Consider the following 17,640-nt stretch of genomic DNA (forward strand, 5'->3'; position numbering starts at 1 on the left):
ATCATAAAAACAAAGACAACCACGTTTTTGCTACACTGTAACAAACCCAAGCTCTCTAATACCACCTAGAGGTTGCAAAATGCATATTTCTAACAACATTATACTGTAGCAGTCGCTTGTGTGAAATTTTCCCTACGCTTGTTACCAATTTGCATCATAAACAAAACATTAAACTGACATAAACAAGTTTTTTTGGTTTAACTTAAACTCTTAAAGGTTAAAGGTAAGTACTCACCTCTGAAACAAATCTTAAGTCAGTTCTCACTTTTCCCATGTTGTTTATAAAGCTCTAAACCAATAAAAAATATCAGTTTATTTTACAATATCCCTTACAACTTTTGGTCATTTAATGGGTAAAAAAATCATAAAAAACCTATACAATATAAAAATGTTCACAATATTTAAAAACACATTCTAAGCATCATGTATTGTAGTTCAACAAATTAAGTAAAAATGTTAGGGTACATTATGAGTAGATTATAAGGTAGATTATAAAACCACATAAACTAAATGTTTAAGTATATGAACATTTTTCAAAAAAACATGAATTCTTACATTTTTATCATCAATACGAGACTGAAATAACCTCTTAGTTGACTGGAATAGCTGTGGAGTGAATTCCTGGTACCTCATATGCATAAGCGAGCAAAAATGAACAGCACATGGTATGTCACTCATTTTCAGTTTGGCGTCCAACAAAGTAGAGACCTGGTTAAAAAAGTGAATAGGGAACTTTGAAAGTGGGTCTTGGACAAGAGTACAAGACACTTTACAGCAATTGCTTCAACCTAGTGGTCCTTTACAGTTAGTTATGGGTTGCCTAAATTGTGAGCCATACATTAAAAAATAAAATAATCCAGAAATATAATAAACAACAACGTTAGTTATTCGGTAACTCATATGTGTGCACAAGCTGTGTAAAACACTTGTGTTATAAGGACCGCAGTTGCCCCAACACGCCATGTTAAATGAATAATTTTTTTTTATTTATAAAATTGTTGCATGTACTTTCAACTATACAAATTGTATGGCCTATAGAGTTTATATTTGCTTTCAATATCAGTAGCAAGAGACAAATACGGAACAAAACTTACTATCTCTTGTATATATCGAGTCAAGTTCAATGAATTAAATTCATTTTCGAGTGAAGCACGTTGCTGCTCTGTTAGCTTGCCCTGAATAAAATGCAATATTATAAATTTAAATACATTTAAAAGTAACAATTCATAACAAAGTTTAAACAATTCTTTGTAAAAATGGTTGGCAGTTTTGTTCACAATCAAAAGGTTATACAATAAATATTATATAGCCTACTACTTTTTATTTCAAAAAATTATGACATTTCTTCCTAACAAGTGCAAGATGTTTGTTTTGTGCGCGCATTTAAACTAAGCAAAATATGTACATTTTCAAAGTACATTAAAAAATTATGAACACATTTAGTTCATTGTTAATTTGATTGCCATACGTAGGACGAACCTAGGATAGCTCAATATGTAGGACGAACCTAGGATAACTCAAAGTAATTAAAAATATGTAAACAAAATTGTAAATCGTGCACCTGCTATAGTCTTCAGTACGAACTTTATGACTTAAACCCTACTTAACTTACAAGTTTCTTCACGAAAGCAGTGTTCTTCTTCAAGCTGGAATCAAGTTTCCTAAAGAAATCTTCATCCGGTCTGTTATTTACTGCATTTTGATTGGAAGCTCTGACGGTCGCCTTCTTCTGACCTCTTTCTTTTGCTTCAGCCAAGAGCCTGGTAGCTTGTTCCTGAAAAAAGGCATAAATTTGTACAAAAAAATGTAATAAAACATTAACAAAATTTTTTTTTAAAAAACATGCTTCCAAGATTGTAAAAATGCCTTGCTAACTCTGAATTGAGGTACAGGTCGTTTATAACCAATAACCCTGCATTAAACCTTGATTGGAGCAAAAATCAGCGCGGAATTAATTATTTTAATATAAAATCCCAAAGATTATTGAAAAATATCCTTCGCTTAAACAGCAAACTTCCAAATTTATAAACTGCAATTTTACCTTCTCCAGTTCAATTTGTTCATCATTAGCTGTTGTGGAGTCTTCTGTAACTTCAGTGGTACCAGGTTCAGAACCAGGCTCTGGCTCTAAAAACATAAATTTGCTGTGTAAGGTGATCTACTGATCTGAGTGCGCTAATGTAATATAAGAATAAAAAATGACGGAATATAAACATATATATATATAATTTGCAAAATATAAAGGCCGTTGCAATAACTTTACCGTTTATCTCTTTGCTCATATCGCGCCAAGATGTATCTTCAATCGCAAAGAATGTGTTCCTCGAAAGTTTAGTAACCGTATATAAACAGGCCTTACTATCCGCTTTGCAAAACGATTCCGTAATAATGTTTACAGATAAGCTAGGCCTCAGCTTAACCTAAAAAACATAACATTTGTTGTCGAAAATGCTTGAAAAAAGTTGTTTCGCCAACAACCCCACGGGAACACACGTGTGCAGACTGCAATTGGCAGACTGATGTTTTGTTATCGGTAAATGTGTCGGTATCAGAAAAGTGTATAAGTACAAGCAGACTGATTAAAAGTTTAAAGCGACGCTTTTAAACAACAACAAATGCCACAAGGAAAACTGAAAACAAAGGTTAAAGTACCGAGCGCAGCGAAAAAGAAAAAAACATCAAATAAGAAATTAAACACCTTAAAAAAAGGATGTAAGTTTTATTGTTGTATTACTTAATTTTTGTTCTAAGAAGTATCAATGCCAATGCCAATTTCAGCTCGAACAATAGCTCCGAAAAAAGCAAACTTAGTTGCAACAGCAAGGCTTAAAAAGGTTCGTAAAGATTTTATAAGCCCATAACCAAGTATCCTAAACTAACAATAATTAACAGAATTTGAGCCAAAGCATTAACAAACATATTGAGAAAGAAGTTATCTTACAAGCGGGAAAAAATAACGTTGGATTAAAGGTGGTTGAAAAATCAGCCAAAGATCCAGAAAAAAAGAAAACGTAAGTACACTTGTTGGTTACTTGCACTTTGCATTACCCTGGGGAACTAATGATGAATTTTAACTTGAATAACTGACTTGGTCTTGGCTAGTGTTTAGGGCAGGGGTTCTTTAACTCTTTGAAGCATGTCCCTTATTGAAGATTTCAACAAAACTCGTGCTCCCCTTCATGTTATATTAATACATCACAATTAACAGAAGAATGCGACCATAGAGATAAAAACACCTTACTTTTACAATTGTACAAGTAAGTAGAAAACTGCAACAGCATACCACGTTATAACTGATAACAAAGCAATTTCATACAACTATGACATATTATTTGCCGTATTTCGTAATAATTGACATAAGTAATCTCAAAATAATTTCCCTGCTTAAAGCGAATAAAGATGAGTAAGAAGTCCAAAGAAGATCCTGATGTTTCCTCCAGTGATGAAGGGGAAGATGGGATGATGATGGTGGAAGATGGGGAGGAAGTTGATGTGGATTTTGAAGGTTGGTGATGTAGTGTTTTGGTTTAATAATAACACCATCAAGTAAATTGTAACCGTGCAACACTGATAGCCTTGCGTATGGAACTATGACATAATATTGACAATTTAAAACTACCGTGCCTAAATAAGCGTTATTAATTTAAATAAAATGATTGAAACTGTGGCATATTCATCGGGGTGTGTGATCGATAATAAATTCAAAATTATTTATCTTAACGCATGAAATTTACCTCGCATCACTGCAGCGAAATACTGTTGCAGAAGCTTACCAGGCAATTTGCTCATACTTACTATGGAGGAAGGAGGATGCATTTCGAATAACACTGTGGCATTGCTTAATGTTGTGGAGAATTTTATGGTTCCTTTGAAATTGAGTTTTTATGGGAATAGTTTCATTTGCTGTAGAGGGTGAAATCATTTTGTTGTCAAAATATAAAAAAAAAATCTCTTTTATAAGAATAAGGTCTTACAGTAAGGGACCCTTTGTCACTACAATCTCATTTAAAATTTATTACCTGATATAAAAAGCATAGCATAAGTGACGCATAACATACATTAATGCGTACATGCCATACAGAGCTACCTAGCATGTGGCGTAACATGGCGGATTTGACCCCGCATGTCACCTTTGTTTTTATTTTTTCTAGGCTTCCCATTATCTGACAGTGACTTTGATGGAATTCGACAACTTCTGACACAACTTCTTTCATCTTCTGTTGATATTAACTTATCTAAACTAACTGAATCCTTGATTGGACAAAACTTTGTGGGCACTGTTTTAAAACAGAGTGAGGTAAAATATTTCTGTGTGCCGGTTGTATGGTTTAACTCACTCTTGCTATGTGTAGTTATAGAGATTTTGGTAGTAGTGGGGTAGATTTGTGGATACAATTGGCTTCGCACGTAATATCCGATTGTTTCCTAGTCATGTTTTAACAATTTACAGCCCTTTTTTAAAGTAGCACGATAAAAGAGAATAAAAACAACAAAACGTTAACTATCTTACCCCAACCTACTAATTCTGGTAATTACTGGTTTAGACTGGTTCAGAAGCAGCATCACCAGAAGAGGACGAAGTATTTGCTCTTGTGACTTGTCTCCCTATCATCCCACAAGATGAACTTCAAAAATCGATTGTAAAACATTTTATAAGCAAGTGTAGAAGCAGCAGTGCTTCCTCTGAAACAAAAAAGGAATTTACAAAAGTGAGTTTTGTATTATTGTCTTTGTATCTCTTCCGGTTTTTACTTTCAATACATCTGCTCGAGCTGCTGTTTACTCCATGATGTAGTAAATAAAGTAAAAAGCCTAGATGGTTTTAAAAACTCTTGTATACCTGTACGAACCCAAACTATTTTTCAATACAGATTCTCCAAGCTTGTGCAGAGAAGGGTGAACCAACAGGATTTTTAATAAACGAAAGGTTTATAAATGTCCCATCTCAGGTAAAACTAATTTTTCTGTATGTTTATATAGAAACTATCTTTATATATAATGGATAGGCCCATATTGGGTCTACTCAAGCTTATATCCCCTTGTCTTGCCTCAACATGGTAGCTCACCCATGATATATAGGATACACTGCTAACTACTTTTAGTTGGCACTAAATTTTTCCTAGTCAAAAGCTCACGGCTATTTTATTAAACAACAAACAAAAGTAACAAAACTGTTATTTAATTTTAGGCGGCACTACCGATGTTTGAAAAGCTGTTCTCAGAACTTGAAAGCGCTAAAAACTCCAATCATAAAGCAAACTATAATTTTACTCACTATGTTATAATTTGTAAAATATGCCGGGACTTTGCAACACAAGATTCTGTAAGATTATTGTTGTGCTTTTAGGTCTAGATTGCATTTTTAGTTCATAGTTATATCTGTTACAATCATTGTTTGGTTTACTGTGTTGGTAAAAAGTTTTGCCCAGAGAAGTAACACTAACTGCTAGCCTAATATACAACATGGAAGGTTCATTTCTATTACACCAATATTAATATCAAACAAGATGCAAGTAATCTAACAGCTCAATTTATTTTATTTATGTTTTCTTTTTTTTCCTGCTGTTTCTACAGTGTGAGTATAGTTACTGTAATTTCACTCCACTTTTTCTACTTACCCAAATAAGTTGCCCATAGTTTTATAGTATATGAAAGTTCTATGTAATATCTTACAGTTTTTTTTTCACTAAGATTGTTTTTTGACTAAGATTTTTTTCCAGGACACAATGTACATGAATGCAGAAGAAGAGATTTTTGCAGAAGAGTCTCTGACGTCATTCGATTACCAAATACCTACTGATGACGTCATGAAGACAAGGCGTGTACTGCTGTTAACAAAGAAAAACTTTGAACGTTCGTTTGAAAAATTGAAATCGGTGTTGGCGCAATAAAATGTGTATGTCGATATAAAATGTCATGTCCACTATTTTACAGGAACAACATAAGTTCCAACAAAGCTATTTTTAGAGGCTAAGAGGACACAGTGTACATTTTTTGTTTACTATTAGGCGTGGACGATAGTACGATACATCAGTGCTCTTCAACCGGTGTGCACGGTGCACTAAAATATGCCTGTGGTGCACCAGTGCAAAAGGGTATACAAGGGTGCATCACAAACTTCAAAAATTTTCAGCAATAATATTCAGTTTTGAACATTATTATTAAATTTAGCCACTTTTGTACAGTATTTTTTATATCAATTCTATATCTTGCATCACTTGGAATTGCGAAACTAGTCTTTTCTTTAACCGCAAACCACCTGTTCCTAATGATTTTGAATAGCGGTGCTTTTCGACTAACCAGGAACTTATTTTCGTACGCATTTCTCCTTGATGACTTCATTAGTTTTACGTTAAAGCAATCAGGGGTGCATGAGTTCGTCGCAACAGCTTTAGGGGTTCACCAACCCCAAAAAGGTTGAAGAGCACTGCGATACATAATCTTCATTTTCGAGGAGATAAATATAAATTAGATAGGTTATGTATATATTTAGTAGGGTGGAAGAAGATGGGGCACAATTTCATTCTATTTTCTCGTCCTATTTATTCTTTTTTTTCTCCTATAAGTAAACAAAGAAATTGCATTACCGTATCCTCGCGACTGCTATAGACCGTTGGTAACAAAACTTGATCGGGATATTTGCATATTATATTAAGTGCTAAAGGTGTCCCATCTTTCCCCACCCTAATATATCAGTGCCGAGGTAACCGATATAGAATGTCTATAAGAAATCTAAAATGCCCGTGACGGATTTAAATGTACCTTGAGAGACTGGGCGAGAACGTAAAATATTCGACATCGTTACTGGCGTAAAAGACTATATAGGCTATAGTAGGATGGGCTAAGTAAGGTCGAAATATATGACGAAAATGAACATCTTATTTTTAAGATAGTTTTCAGCCATTGAAAAATGTTGTATTCGTTCAAAACCGGATCTGAATACCTAACAACAGCAACCGCCTTTTCCACGCACTTTGTTGGACCATAAAAAATATTGTCGAATAATACTGTGACATTTTTTTCATCTGTCATCAAATGAGTACCCGAAAAACAAAGTCTAAAATGTACCATCTTACTCCGAGTCCCAACTTACCCCACTCTAATATATATTCTTATTAGCTAATTTATTTCTTGTAATAAGTTTGACGCATCAAGTATTCGACATGTAACCAGAAGAACATACGTACCCCATTATGTAATTTACGGTAGGTGTTGCTACACTTCAGTAATGCAAACACAAATTAGTTGAGGTGTAAGCACTTTATGGTCCCTTAGGTTCAAAAAACAGCAGATGTGGTTCTTTTTTATTGTGGGCTAATTGGGTACACATTAATATTTTCGGCTGGTCGCATTCGTTAGCGCACGTGCAGTTATTAACAACCTAATACATCGATATTTTCGTAGGTTATATGTTCTTTCTTTTTGGGTGATCGATTTGTTATTTTATCCCATTTTCACACTACGACTACGGTATTCTTTAGAAAATCTACCCTTTTTCATACAAAGCCTGCCTTTGGGGCTTGCTATAATCATAGCCTATAGGCCTATATACATCATAGCCTATACATATGTATAGGCTATGCTATAATCAATGCGAGTACGTAGACAGCATTCAGTGATTTCTGAAGGTCCAGGATTTACGCAAGCAAAATCGACCTATAAGATAAAATGGAAATTGTGTCTTGTCCACTTTGCCAGGGACACATCATCAGCATATTATACAATTAAACCGATTGATGTTAAGGAATACTATTAGTGGCTTTAACAAAAAATGTCATTCATTTTAGTTAATATTTAAATACGTTTTGTTCGATGGTAATGTATATACTTTTATAGGTAGCTTCGCTAAAGTTGACTCCAAGGTATGTTCAGATTTCCGGAGTGGCGTTCCTATTAATAATTCAGCCATGAATGCTTGCTACAAAAGCTTCTGACACTTGTAGTATTCAAACGTAGTCTCGCAGTATTAACAATACGATGATAAGTTCCCAAGAGAAATGATTAGGCAGTTCACAAAACACCAGAAAATCGAAGAAGTTGCCCCATAATATGCAGACTGATCTGATATTTACTTTAAAAGCGACTGTCCCTTCAAGATTTACCATTCAAATATATTTTGGTAACGATATAGGTTACTTTTCTGTTTAAGGTTGATACAGGTTTCATTGGTTTACTTTAGGTAAGGTGTTAAATTGTTGTGAGATTTTCCGCCCGACAAGAATGAACGGGGAAATGCGAAACGACACGGCGGGAAGAGGGCTGCCGGTAGCCGGTAAGCCGATGCAAGAAAGCCCCGATGTCGTCAATGCCCCCCAAAATAAGGAGGGCAGCGGAAGGTCTTTTAAGAAAATTGTCAACTTACTTCGGGTAAGATATATATATATATATATATAGTGTCGTACATAACCAGTATTCTGTAGGTTCCACGGCCACGCCTTGATATATATACATAGGGTGGGATAAAAGACATCTATCGCACATATTATCCTGATCGTGTTTTAAACACTTAACAACGGTTTATGGGAGCCGTGAAAATACGAGTTTATAATTCCTTGACTGCTCTACCAAAGTGGACGAAAAAATATAATAAAAATCTGTTCCATCTTTTAACACTATATACGAGACTTTTATTCCATTTTTATTTAGTTTAATTCTTCGCTATTGTTTCGGAGAATTAAATACAAAATTTAGGTGCATGTGTTTAGACTTATGCCAATTAAGAAGTTTTCACACACAACTGTGTTCCAATGTGCTTGTTGAACATTTATTAGTATTAGGATGGGAAAGATGAGACACCTTTTTCATTTTATTTTCTCGTCCCATTTGGTAGTAAACAAAGAACATTCAAAGAATTATTAAACCTTATTCCCACGACTCCAATGGACCATTGTTAATTGTTGATAACACGATCAGGATATTTGGATATTATGTGCCAAAGGCGAATTTCATAATAAAACAATTGGGAAAAATGTGTGGTTATATTAAACATAAACAAATGCGGTTTCTCTCTAAGCTCGTTATCGCGTGGTTTAAATTTTAATTGCCGTCTTTGATTATCGAATATCGATACGAAAGTCACGTAACGCGTAATGACGCAGCAGGGGTATATTCTAATTGTGTGTTGGATTATATTGAAAATATTCAATTCTCATGATAGGTTGTAAACACATATTTATATTTCGATAGCTTGGACTTTATAGGGATTATATGGACTAAATAAATAGTCTTGTCTATACCTATACGAAACAAAGGAACATTTGCTGCATTAAATCCTTTGCACAACTGTAGGCAACAAGTCGTATCTTTCCACTGGAGAGAAAATCCAGCACACGCAATGGAAGTGTTGATGCCGAAAGTGGATCTCAGATGGAAACATTGCTTGAAAAGTTTACAGTTCCACCCGAAAGTGAGGAAAACCCGTCAGCCGCACGAAGATTTACCTTCTGCCAAGGAATTCCAATTGCTGGTAGCGACGAAGACGCATTTACATTGTATGTGGAATTTTTGACAGTTCCGTAGACTATGTGCGCTCTGTAATCTTAATTTTTACACAGAAAAGTATCGCACCGTTTCATATTTAATCCTGAAGGCAAACCTCTGTTCATTTGGTTGGGACTGGTGACGTTGGCTTGGGTCTACAGTGCGTGGTCTTTGATAGCAAGACAAGCGTTTTCGGAGCTTAAAAATACGATACCGGTAATGTCTTAGACAGACATTATGTCTATATACAGCTTATTAAAAATAGACGACCGTTATTTAAAATTACAATCATTATATTACAGCTAAAAGTAAAACTTAGTTAATAACATGTCGTCGTTCTAGCTGCACAACACACAAGTTTTGTTATTATTTCAGGTAGGTTGGGTGATTATGGACTACTCCTGTGACTTCATTTACGTTCTTGACATCTTTGTAAGCGCAAGGTAAAACATGCTGTTTTCTATAGTGAACTAAAGTTTTATTGTAACGTTGCTGTTTTTTTTTAATTTCAAAAAATGGCTATTATCCCAAAGAAACCTTGTATATGAGACGTTACAACCTCGTTGACTTTACAATAAAAATGTGTCGTGATAATTATCATTACTATATGCATGTTATGTAGGACTGGCTACCTCGAAAGTGGACTTCTTGTTTTTGACTCAAAGCGTCTCGCCAAGCATTACTTCTATTCAAAGTATTTTGTGCTAGACGTCCTGTGCCTTCTGCCGCTCGACCTCTTGTACTTTACTATTGGAGCCTTTGAACCTCTGATAAGGTTTCCCCGTTTCCTAAAACTGTATCGAGCGAAGCAGTTCTACAGGTAAACTCTACAACAACACAAAACATTTATCTAAACCACGGGTCATGCTAAAATTACTTTAAACCCAGCGGTATACAAAATGCGTCAATCAATTTTTAATATTTTCAGAAAAGCCGAGGGAATGACGTCTTATCCTAACGCATTGAGAGTTATTATTCTCAGCCATACACTCATGCTTACCATGCATTGGTTCGCATGCTTCTACTATATGATCAGCGAAAGCGAAAATTTTCATCTGCCAGTGGGTACGTATAGCCACTATAGCGGTATATTTAAACAATTGGGATAAGATGGTCAGTATTTTTATTAGCTTTTATTGTTTAATTTTGAAGTAAATAAAAAAAAAACACGATAAAAGGATATGTTGTGCTTACGGTATCCAGCATCTTACGTATCGTACTATATATAGTTGGATGGGGAGACGGTACACCTTTATATATAGAACATAATATTCGGATCGTGTTTTACCATGTGAATACGGTTTTATAATTCTTTATGAGGATACAGTTTTATAATTCTTTAAATGTTTTTTTTTTGTTTATTACTAAATGGAACGACGAAAAGGTAGAATGAAAAAGTGTCCCATCATTTCTGGAAAAAAGAAAGTCAATACAAAAGACGCGCTTCGCTTCTTTGTTTCAACCCTGTACGGAAATTCCACACTAAGTTAATGGGACGGCTCCAGCATCAGTTTTTGCTAAGTGTAACCACAAAACACACGCCTTTACCGATAAGTTAATTCCTGACGTCATATACCACAAGCGTTACAACACGATTGCCTACGCACTATAACGGCCAAACCAAGATAAGATATTGATCTTCCGCCTTTTTAAAATCGAATAAAACGAGTGCGAATTCAAGCCACGACAACGACCTATATAAAATGGTGTGTTTGTTAAACCAAACACTGCTTTATCCGCCAACGTTTTCGCAAAACGGGCACATGGTCAGGTTCCAGAGGTAAAAAGGTTTAAAGAGTACACTTATTTTTAACGGTGTGAAGTTTTAATACACGACATAACTATTCTGCTTATACCTTGGGTTTCCTACATCGTAAACTTTATAGTCTTGTTTCGTGAATAGGTGAAACTAGAGGGTGGGCTTACCCGTTACAACTTGGAAAAAACGATAGTGAATGGTATACACTCAAACGAAAGTATCTCCACTCAATATACTGGTCTTGCCTTACACTCACCACAATTGGTGAAAAACAGTCGCCTTCCACAGACATGGAGTAAGTATGAACCCTTGTAATTCAAGTTAAACTGTTTAAACTTAGCACCTATATCCGGGTACGAATTATAAAATCTTGTATGTAAAGTGTAAATGTTCCAAATCTGAAGTTAATATCAAATTGCTAAGTTATAAACGAGTCGTATTAATTAATGGAATGTTTGTCCATATACAAAATAGTTTTAGTGTCGCAATTTATAATATATACCTAAATATATATATATTATATAATATATCATATATGTGTATATATCTCATTTTTCTCTGATTAATTATTAATAAAGTATCTTTGGGCACTTTTTGGGTAATTACTGTGTTTATGTCATATCCAAACTAAATTGCTTTTTAGAGCTTTTCTCATGCATAATAAATGTACAATTCCAGGTATATCTGTACGCTTGCTGCGTATTTCCTTGGGATATTTCTCTTCGCCACCGTTGTAGGTAAGAGACAATCACCAAACACAATATACGTGTCCCATATATAGGTTTCGGCTTTACCAATAAAGCTGACGTATATATGACAGCCTATTTCTGTGCTGTTTTTACACGTCTTCCTGGTCATGGGCGGATGCTAAACCAACAGACATTGTAATATCGTATTCGCCTTCCATAAGGCCTGGCCTGCTTATAAACACAATTCAGCAGTTAAAATGCGAGGTCATTCTTTTCCAAATAAACCAAGGACAGAGAAAACCATAACTGCGGGTTACCAAATCTCAGAGCATAACCAACAATTTACCCCCGCTTTGCGCCAAATTCAATCACTTTAAATATAGCGGTTAGTTAATTATTCATGTTTTCCAGGACAAGTGGGGAGCGTCATCTCGAAAAAGAATGCCAGCAGACAGGAGTTTGAGAAGATGGTTGTAAGTAAAAATTGCAGCGTAATTTTGTACGTGGATTGGTAAGCATTTAACTTCAAATGTTTAAAAATAATATGATATTTTCAAATCCACTCACTAAAACTAAGTACACATCTGTTTTTAAAAAATGTGTCAACATTCACTCGCGTTACAGGACAACGCTAAAACGTTCATGAAGTCAAAAGGTGTCCCGAAGAGTTTGTGTCGAAGAGTGCTACGTTGGTACGATTACTCTTGGTCGGTAGGGGCATTAGATGGTACAGCTGATGTCAATAGTCTTGGAATGCTGCCTGACACTATCAAAGTCGAACTGGCAATTCACGTCAATTTAACTTCATTGCGAAAGGTAGGAACTGCGCTTGTAACTATGTACCAGAATTTTATGAAAAAGAACTACAAATCATTGGGAGCAATTAAATCATTTCTGTCAATTATTTCTTAGGTTTCCATATTTCGGCTTGCCCAGCCAGAGTTTCTGTATCATTTAGTTTTGAAAATGAAGACGTACATATTTACTCCTGGAGATATGATATGCCGCCAAGGAGAAGCAGCGAGGCAGTTATACATCATAAGTAACGGGATTCTGGAAGTTGTAAGGTTTGTGTGAACAACGAATATACTGTAATCCATAAACCGACCAGGCGAATACCGGTGACTCCAGTTTACTGAATGTCTTTCGCAGTGATTCAGGCACCATGCTTGCAAGACTAAAGACAGGAGACTTCTTCGGGGAAATTGGAGTTTTAGATTTAATGGGAGGAGTTCGGAAGAGAGTGGCGAATGTTAGAAGTGTGGGGTACTCTGAAATCTTCACCATCTCCGCTGAAGACGTGGAACAAGCGATGGAATATTACCCAGGTAAGAAGGATGACCCAGATAGTAAAATTCGTCTGGCCTTGCCCATATACTAGGTTGCGTTAAAATAGATCAGATTTTCAATCTATTTTATATCGTCCAATTTATTAATAAACCAGAATTATTGTAGACTCATATATCCGTATCATAATGGGTCAAAATAAAGTTAGAAGTTAATTTGTGCTAATCCATCTTTCTTACAGTAATATATAAAGTTTCGTTATACGCTGAAAAAGTTGGATAAATATCAAAAGTTTTAACCAAAGTTTTTAATGCACCGATGTTCCTCAAGAAAAAAAACAAATATCCAATATATGTTTTTCGTGCAGAAGCCAAACAACTTCTCCAAACCTTCGGTCGTCAACGACTGAAGGAATCATCAAACAGACCCGAGTCTGTGTCGGAGGCTAAGAGAGTGACCAGTTTTACAAATTTACAAGCATTTGCCAAAGGGTATTAATTTTTATCTATGTTATGTATGCCACACGAACAATAAAGGCACGTATATAGTTTTACGGAATCAAAGTTTTTATTTTTAAAGTGTATATAGTATATACTGTGGGGGAAGGTGGGATACCTTAAGCACATATTATCCAAATATTCTCATCGTATTTTAAACAGTAAATAACGGTCTATGGAAGTCGTGAGGATACAGTTTACTTTGAATGTTCTTTGTTTACTATGAAATGAGACGGGAAAATAGAACGTAAAGGTGTCCCATCTTTCCCCATCCTACTATATACTTAGAACCTTTTATTCGAGAATAAAAAAGCCTTCATTTTTTCTGGGACCCTTGCGTGTCTCGGCCAGCATATCAAACATAGTATAACATAGCAATACACACCGAAAATCATTTTATCCATATTTTAACTAGCGTTGTTGGTTACAGCAAAGCAAGTGATGATCCAAAGGCGGCAGTTGCCTTGAAAGCTGCAAAGAAATGGCGATCGATTCGAAAACCATCAAGAAACGAAAAACAAAAGAAGTCCACAAGTTCTGGGAGTAGAAAAGGGTCACAAGATGCAACTATCGAAAAGCAACCAAGCGAGGGTTTGTATTATTTATATATTGTGTTCATTTTCGAAGCAGCTGTAGTTAAATTAAATATAACGTTATTGGAATACGAAATTTGAGGCAAGTTTAATTTGCTGTTATATCGTCGAAATGTGATTTTATGTTTAGAAGATTGTTTTTAAGATCTATAAAAACACAAAGATAAACCGGTCACCTTTGTTGTCCAATGTTGAGCCTGATAAATTCACCACGCGCCTTTACTCTTCGGCACAATGCTATAGACATTTGGTTTAAAAGATTTTATATGTGATTGCGTCATGATAAGACCACGAATCAATCACGCCATGATGCTATCACGAACTTCGTCCATTCACTTGTAGAAACACAACCTACTACACGACAGCAAAGACCGACGAGTTCCGGTCACAACGAATTCAAACAAACCACTGATGTCAGCAATCGAAGCACTCAAGAAAACGTCTCGGTGTTTCTACGCAACGTGGTAAGAGACATGACCAAAACAATTATATAAAACGATTTTTAATCGCATACGAAACACATTAAATTCCTTTTTTTGTCGTAGACAAAAAACATTTGTCACGAATTTAAAAAAAAATGTAGGTTTTAAATGTGAATTTTCGTCGGTTAAATTCGACAAATACCAGAAAGAGAAGAAAATTATAGTAGCACGTACACCATTGTGCTACTGTGTATTACCATTCTATGTTTCTTGATGTTTGGAATCATTTTCTCAGGAGAGTCTGGTTAGAAGATTTGTGGAGGAAGAAACAGAGAGAATGGTTCCGAAGTCGGAGGAGGGTGAAGTGATTCTTCAGCTCAGAGAGGAGCTGAGAGCAAAGAATCAAGAGATCAGCATCCTTCAAGATGATGTCAAGTTGCTGGTGGTAAGATAGGATGAATAACAAGCTAACATTGTATAACGTAGTCATAGTGGATGGTTGTATCCTTACAACTCTAAAACAGTGTTGTTGATTGTTAAAATCACGATTTGGAAATATGGGACATTATGCCCTTACGGTATCCACGTTACCTTTCAACATGCTCTTATACCTATATACTGATCTTGGTGAGTTTTACTTTTGTGTATTTAGGATAAAATCAGCACGGCAGCGACTTCCTACGATCACCCACGGGAGTCGAAAAGTTACTCGGAAACACTGAACAAGAACAACAGTTCACGAAATTTGTTGATTTCGAAGCGAACTTATAGCGTGGACAGCGGACTCGGGAGTAATTCATCAATTTTGTCGCGGAAAAAGAAAAACATTATTCCTGTATCTGTTATGGAGGACAGTATTGCTGAGACGAGCGATGATGCAGCGGAGCATCAGGATGACGTTACAGATACGTCATGATTACGTCACAGATACGTCATGATAAATTAATGTCACTGGTCACTTTTGTAGCAAAAGAGATTGAAATCTAAAACTTTTATTTCTGGACTATAATTTTCGTTCAGCTTGTTCTTACTGTGTGTTTTGGTGTTCAATGTTAATCTTTTTAAATAAATCGTATTTCTTATCAACACGACGGGCTCGAGACGACACAGGGCTTTTAACTTGGAAGAAGATAGCGTGGAATCAAACTTATCTTATTCACGGTTGTTACGCATTAAAATGTGCCTTCGAGACTTTTCTACGACCGGCAATTTGGACAAACCATCAGCAGGCACAACTGGCGTTACGCTTGGTTATTGCTGGTGTGGCTAAGGCAGGCTAACTAACCGCTTTACTGGTATCTTGCTTGTTCCAATAAGTTTATGTTTACCGTTCAGCTCATTTATTCGGTTTATTCACATTCCGGTGGTCGGAGGAAATAAGAGGAATGCTTTATGAGCAAATTAATCACAATAGAAATCTCATTTTTACGAAGCAGCAACAAAGCGGAAAGAAAACGAAAAAAATACGGAATGCTGCGCTGGGGATGACGGTGGCTGTTTGCCGTATGTTCTGCAGATAGAAGTCTTCTGTTCAGAATCCGTCAAAGGAATGTGTTTTGATTTTGAAAAACGACAAAAAAACAGACAAGAAATTGGACGGGCGGGAAACATCGTCTCGGTGTCGCCAGTCACGCGGGGTGACAGCGACCGACTATAAGAAAATGGTTCAGGAGACGAAAATTGTTGACATGGCGATTATTAACGACCGGGTAATCACCGGCGGGAAACAGAGACGCTACGTTGAACCAGCAGTTGTGATGACGGCGGTGTGGATTGGAGATAATTGACTTGTGATGCATTGGACAGCTTGGTTGACGGTGGAAAGAGCAGGAGGGGCTTCATCGGAGTATTTCCTCTTCCCTCGCCATGAGGTAGAGGCGCCAGCATCATCTTCGTCCTCACTACCCGAGGAAGACTCTTCGGCATCCGGGTCGTCATGGATCTGCATCATTTCTTGATCTAAAAGAAAAAATCGGAATTTAAAAAACGTACAATCATACATCCGTTAGTACATAACATCTCACATTTCCTAGTTGAAGCTTTGGCAAATAACCTTTTTCTTAAAAAGAAAAGAAAACATGGTCCATCTTTCCTAACCTACTATATTTTTGCGTTTTTTTAAATGTAAAACAGAAAAAACGTATTATCGGCTTTACAACCGATGTAACATCTAACTGACCTGTTATACTCGGTTTCCGAACCAAAGCAGCCGACGTCTTGGCTAGGATGGACAGTTTAAGTTTATTTTTTGTGTAATCAGAGACGGAGGAGCTGGTTCGAGCGATAAGACGATGTCGATGATGCATCGGAGGTTTATTCTCAGAGTCGGAACTATCCTCCGGGAAAACATGCAGCATCCCCGCATTGGTGACGGGCACGGAAGTCGAACGAACTAGTTTATTGCGTAAACCTTCGCCTGATGGATTTGATTATTTAAAAAACTTGTACCACAATTGTGAGTGCGTGTATTATTTATTTAAGTCTTATACGCCACAACGGTAGCATCATCAAGCCTCGAACCTGGCTATTCTTGGTTAAACGCATGCGTGCTAGCCACTGTGTAACGGCGCCAGTGAATAATATCACCATAACTAAAGGCAGAGGTTCCACTTAATACGTCATACTTAACATGTAAAAGTATTCTAAATACAATATATTTCCACCTTTCATGTCGGCCAAGTGGCCAAGTTTGGGGTCCATTTTCGGCCGTTTACTGTCTTTTTCCCCTTCCTTCTGCGTGGAAGTGAAGGCGCTTTGTGCGGAATGGGTTAAGCTTGATTGTGGTAAGGGTCGAGTAGGTGGGACGATTCGTGTGTATTTTATGCCATCTTTTTGGACGATGGTCACCTGGTAAGCACACGATGTTAAACAAAAGTATATTCAAATTTACGCACCGTAGTGTGGGGTGGTATA

General features: G+C 36.2%; 4 protein-coding genes across 11 annotated transcripts in view; 2 read left to right on the plus strand and 2 right to left on the minus strand.

The window, feature by feature from the left end:
- The window catches only part of LOC149733409 (regulator of nonsense transcripts 2-like), a 36,903-nt gene extending 34,473 nt beyond the window's left edge, over nucleotides 1-2,430 (minus strand). For both annotated transcript variants that reach the window (XM_089881925.1, XM_089881924.1), the window contains exons 1-6: nucleotides 2,264-2,430; nucleotides 2,042-2,127; nucleotides 1,613-1,774; nucleotides 1,095-1,175; nucleotides 556-708; nucleotides 236-289 (exon numbers count right to left, since the gene is read on the minus strand). In XM_089881925.1, the coding sequence (XP_089738051.1) occupies nucleotides 236-289; nucleotides 556-708; nucleotides 1,095-1,175; nucleotides 1,613-1,774; nucleotides 2,042-2,127; nucleotides 2,264-2,282 (555 nt within the window). In that variant the 5' untranslated portion in view covers nucleotides 2,283-2,430. The remainder of the gene's footprint in view (nucleotides 1-235; nucleotides 290-555; nucleotides 709-1,094; nucleotides 1,176-1,612; nucleotides 1,775-2,041; nucleotides 2,128-2,263) is intronic.
- Nucleotides 2,431-2,486: 56 nt separating this feature from the next.
- LOC149733411 (protein BCCIP homolog) lies at nucleotides 2,487-5,912 on the plus strand. 3 transcript variants are annotated; one of them, XM_089881930.1, is made up of 9 exons: nucleotides 2,487-2,712; nucleotides 2,779-2,834; nucleotides 2,893-3,011; nucleotides 3,391-3,505; nucleotides 4,152-4,297; nucleotides 4,545-4,709; nucleotides 4,872-4,949; nucleotides 5,189-5,323; nucleotides 5,721-5,912. In XM_089881930.1, exons 4-9 carry the CDS (start codon nucleotides 3,400-3,402, stop codon nucleotides 5,889-5,891), a joined length of 801 nt encoding a protein of 266 aa, XP_089738056.1. In that variant the 5' UTR covers nucleotides 2,487-2,712; nucleotides 2,779-2,834; nucleotides 2,893-3,011; nucleotides 3,391-3,399; the 3' UTR covers nucleotides 5,892-5,912. The 3 variants fall into 3 exon arrangements, with proteins under 3 accessions (XP_089738056.1, XP_089738058.1, XP_089738057.1); XM_089881932.1 differs by lacking the exon at nucleotides 5,189-5,323; XM_089881931.1 differs by lacking the exon at nucleotides 2,779-2,834 and having other exon boundaries at nucleotides 2,496-2,712.
- Nucleotides 5,913-7,904: 1,992 nt separating this feature from the next.
- On the plus strand, nucleotides 7,905-15,813 carry LOC149733412 (cyclic nucleotide-gated channel alpha-3-like). The gene is made up of 17 exons (XM_089881620.1): nucleotides 7,905-8,367; nucleotides 9,289-9,491; nucleotides 9,555-9,696; nucleotides 9,856-9,923; nucleotides 10,103-10,300; nucleotides 10,409-10,545; nucleotides 11,384-11,534; nucleotides 11,918-11,976; nucleotides 12,340-12,401; nucleotides 12,553-12,744; nucleotides 12,841-12,995; nucleotides 13,081-13,256; nucleotides 13,583-13,706; nucleotides 14,143-14,303; nucleotides 14,648-14,769; nucleotides 15,023-15,172; nucleotides 15,380-15,813. The coding sequence occupies exons 1-17, from the start codon at nucleotides 8,221-8,223 to the stop codon at nucleotides 15,641-15,643; spliced, it is 2,511 nt and encodes an 836-aa protein (XP_089737746.1). The 5' UTR covers nucleotides 7,905-8,220; the 3' UTR covers nucleotides 15,644-15,813.
- Nucleotides 15,814-16,044: 231 nt separating this feature from the next.
- LOC149733413 (calcineurin-binding protein cabin-1-like) overlaps nucleotides 16,045-17,640 on the minus strand; it is a 33,497-nt gene continuing 31,901 nt past the window's right edge. For 4 of the 5 annotated variants that reach the window (XM_089881616.1, XM_089881615.1, XM_089881613.1 and 1 more), the window contains exons 43-45: nucleotides 17,391-17,574; nucleotides 16,907-17,143; nucleotides 16,045-16,686 (exon numbers count right to left, since the gene is read on the minus strand). In XM_089881616.1, coding sequence (XP_089737742.1) covers nucleotides 16,463-16,686; nucleotides 16,907-17,143; nucleotides 17,391-17,574 — 645 coding nt within the window. In that variant the 3' untranslated portion in view covers nucleotides 16,045-16,462. The remainder of the gene's footprint in view (nucleotides 16,687-16,906; nucleotides 17,144-17,390; nucleotides 17,575-17,640) is intronic. The other variant, XM_089881617.1, reaches the window with a different exon arrangement.

This window comes from Ciona robusta, chromosome 7 (assembly GCF_009617815.1).
Source record: "Ciona robusta chromosome 7, ASM961781v2".
Lineage (NCBI taxonomy): Eukaryota > Metazoa > Chordata > Ascidiacea > Phlebobranchia > Cionidae > Ciona > Ciona robusta.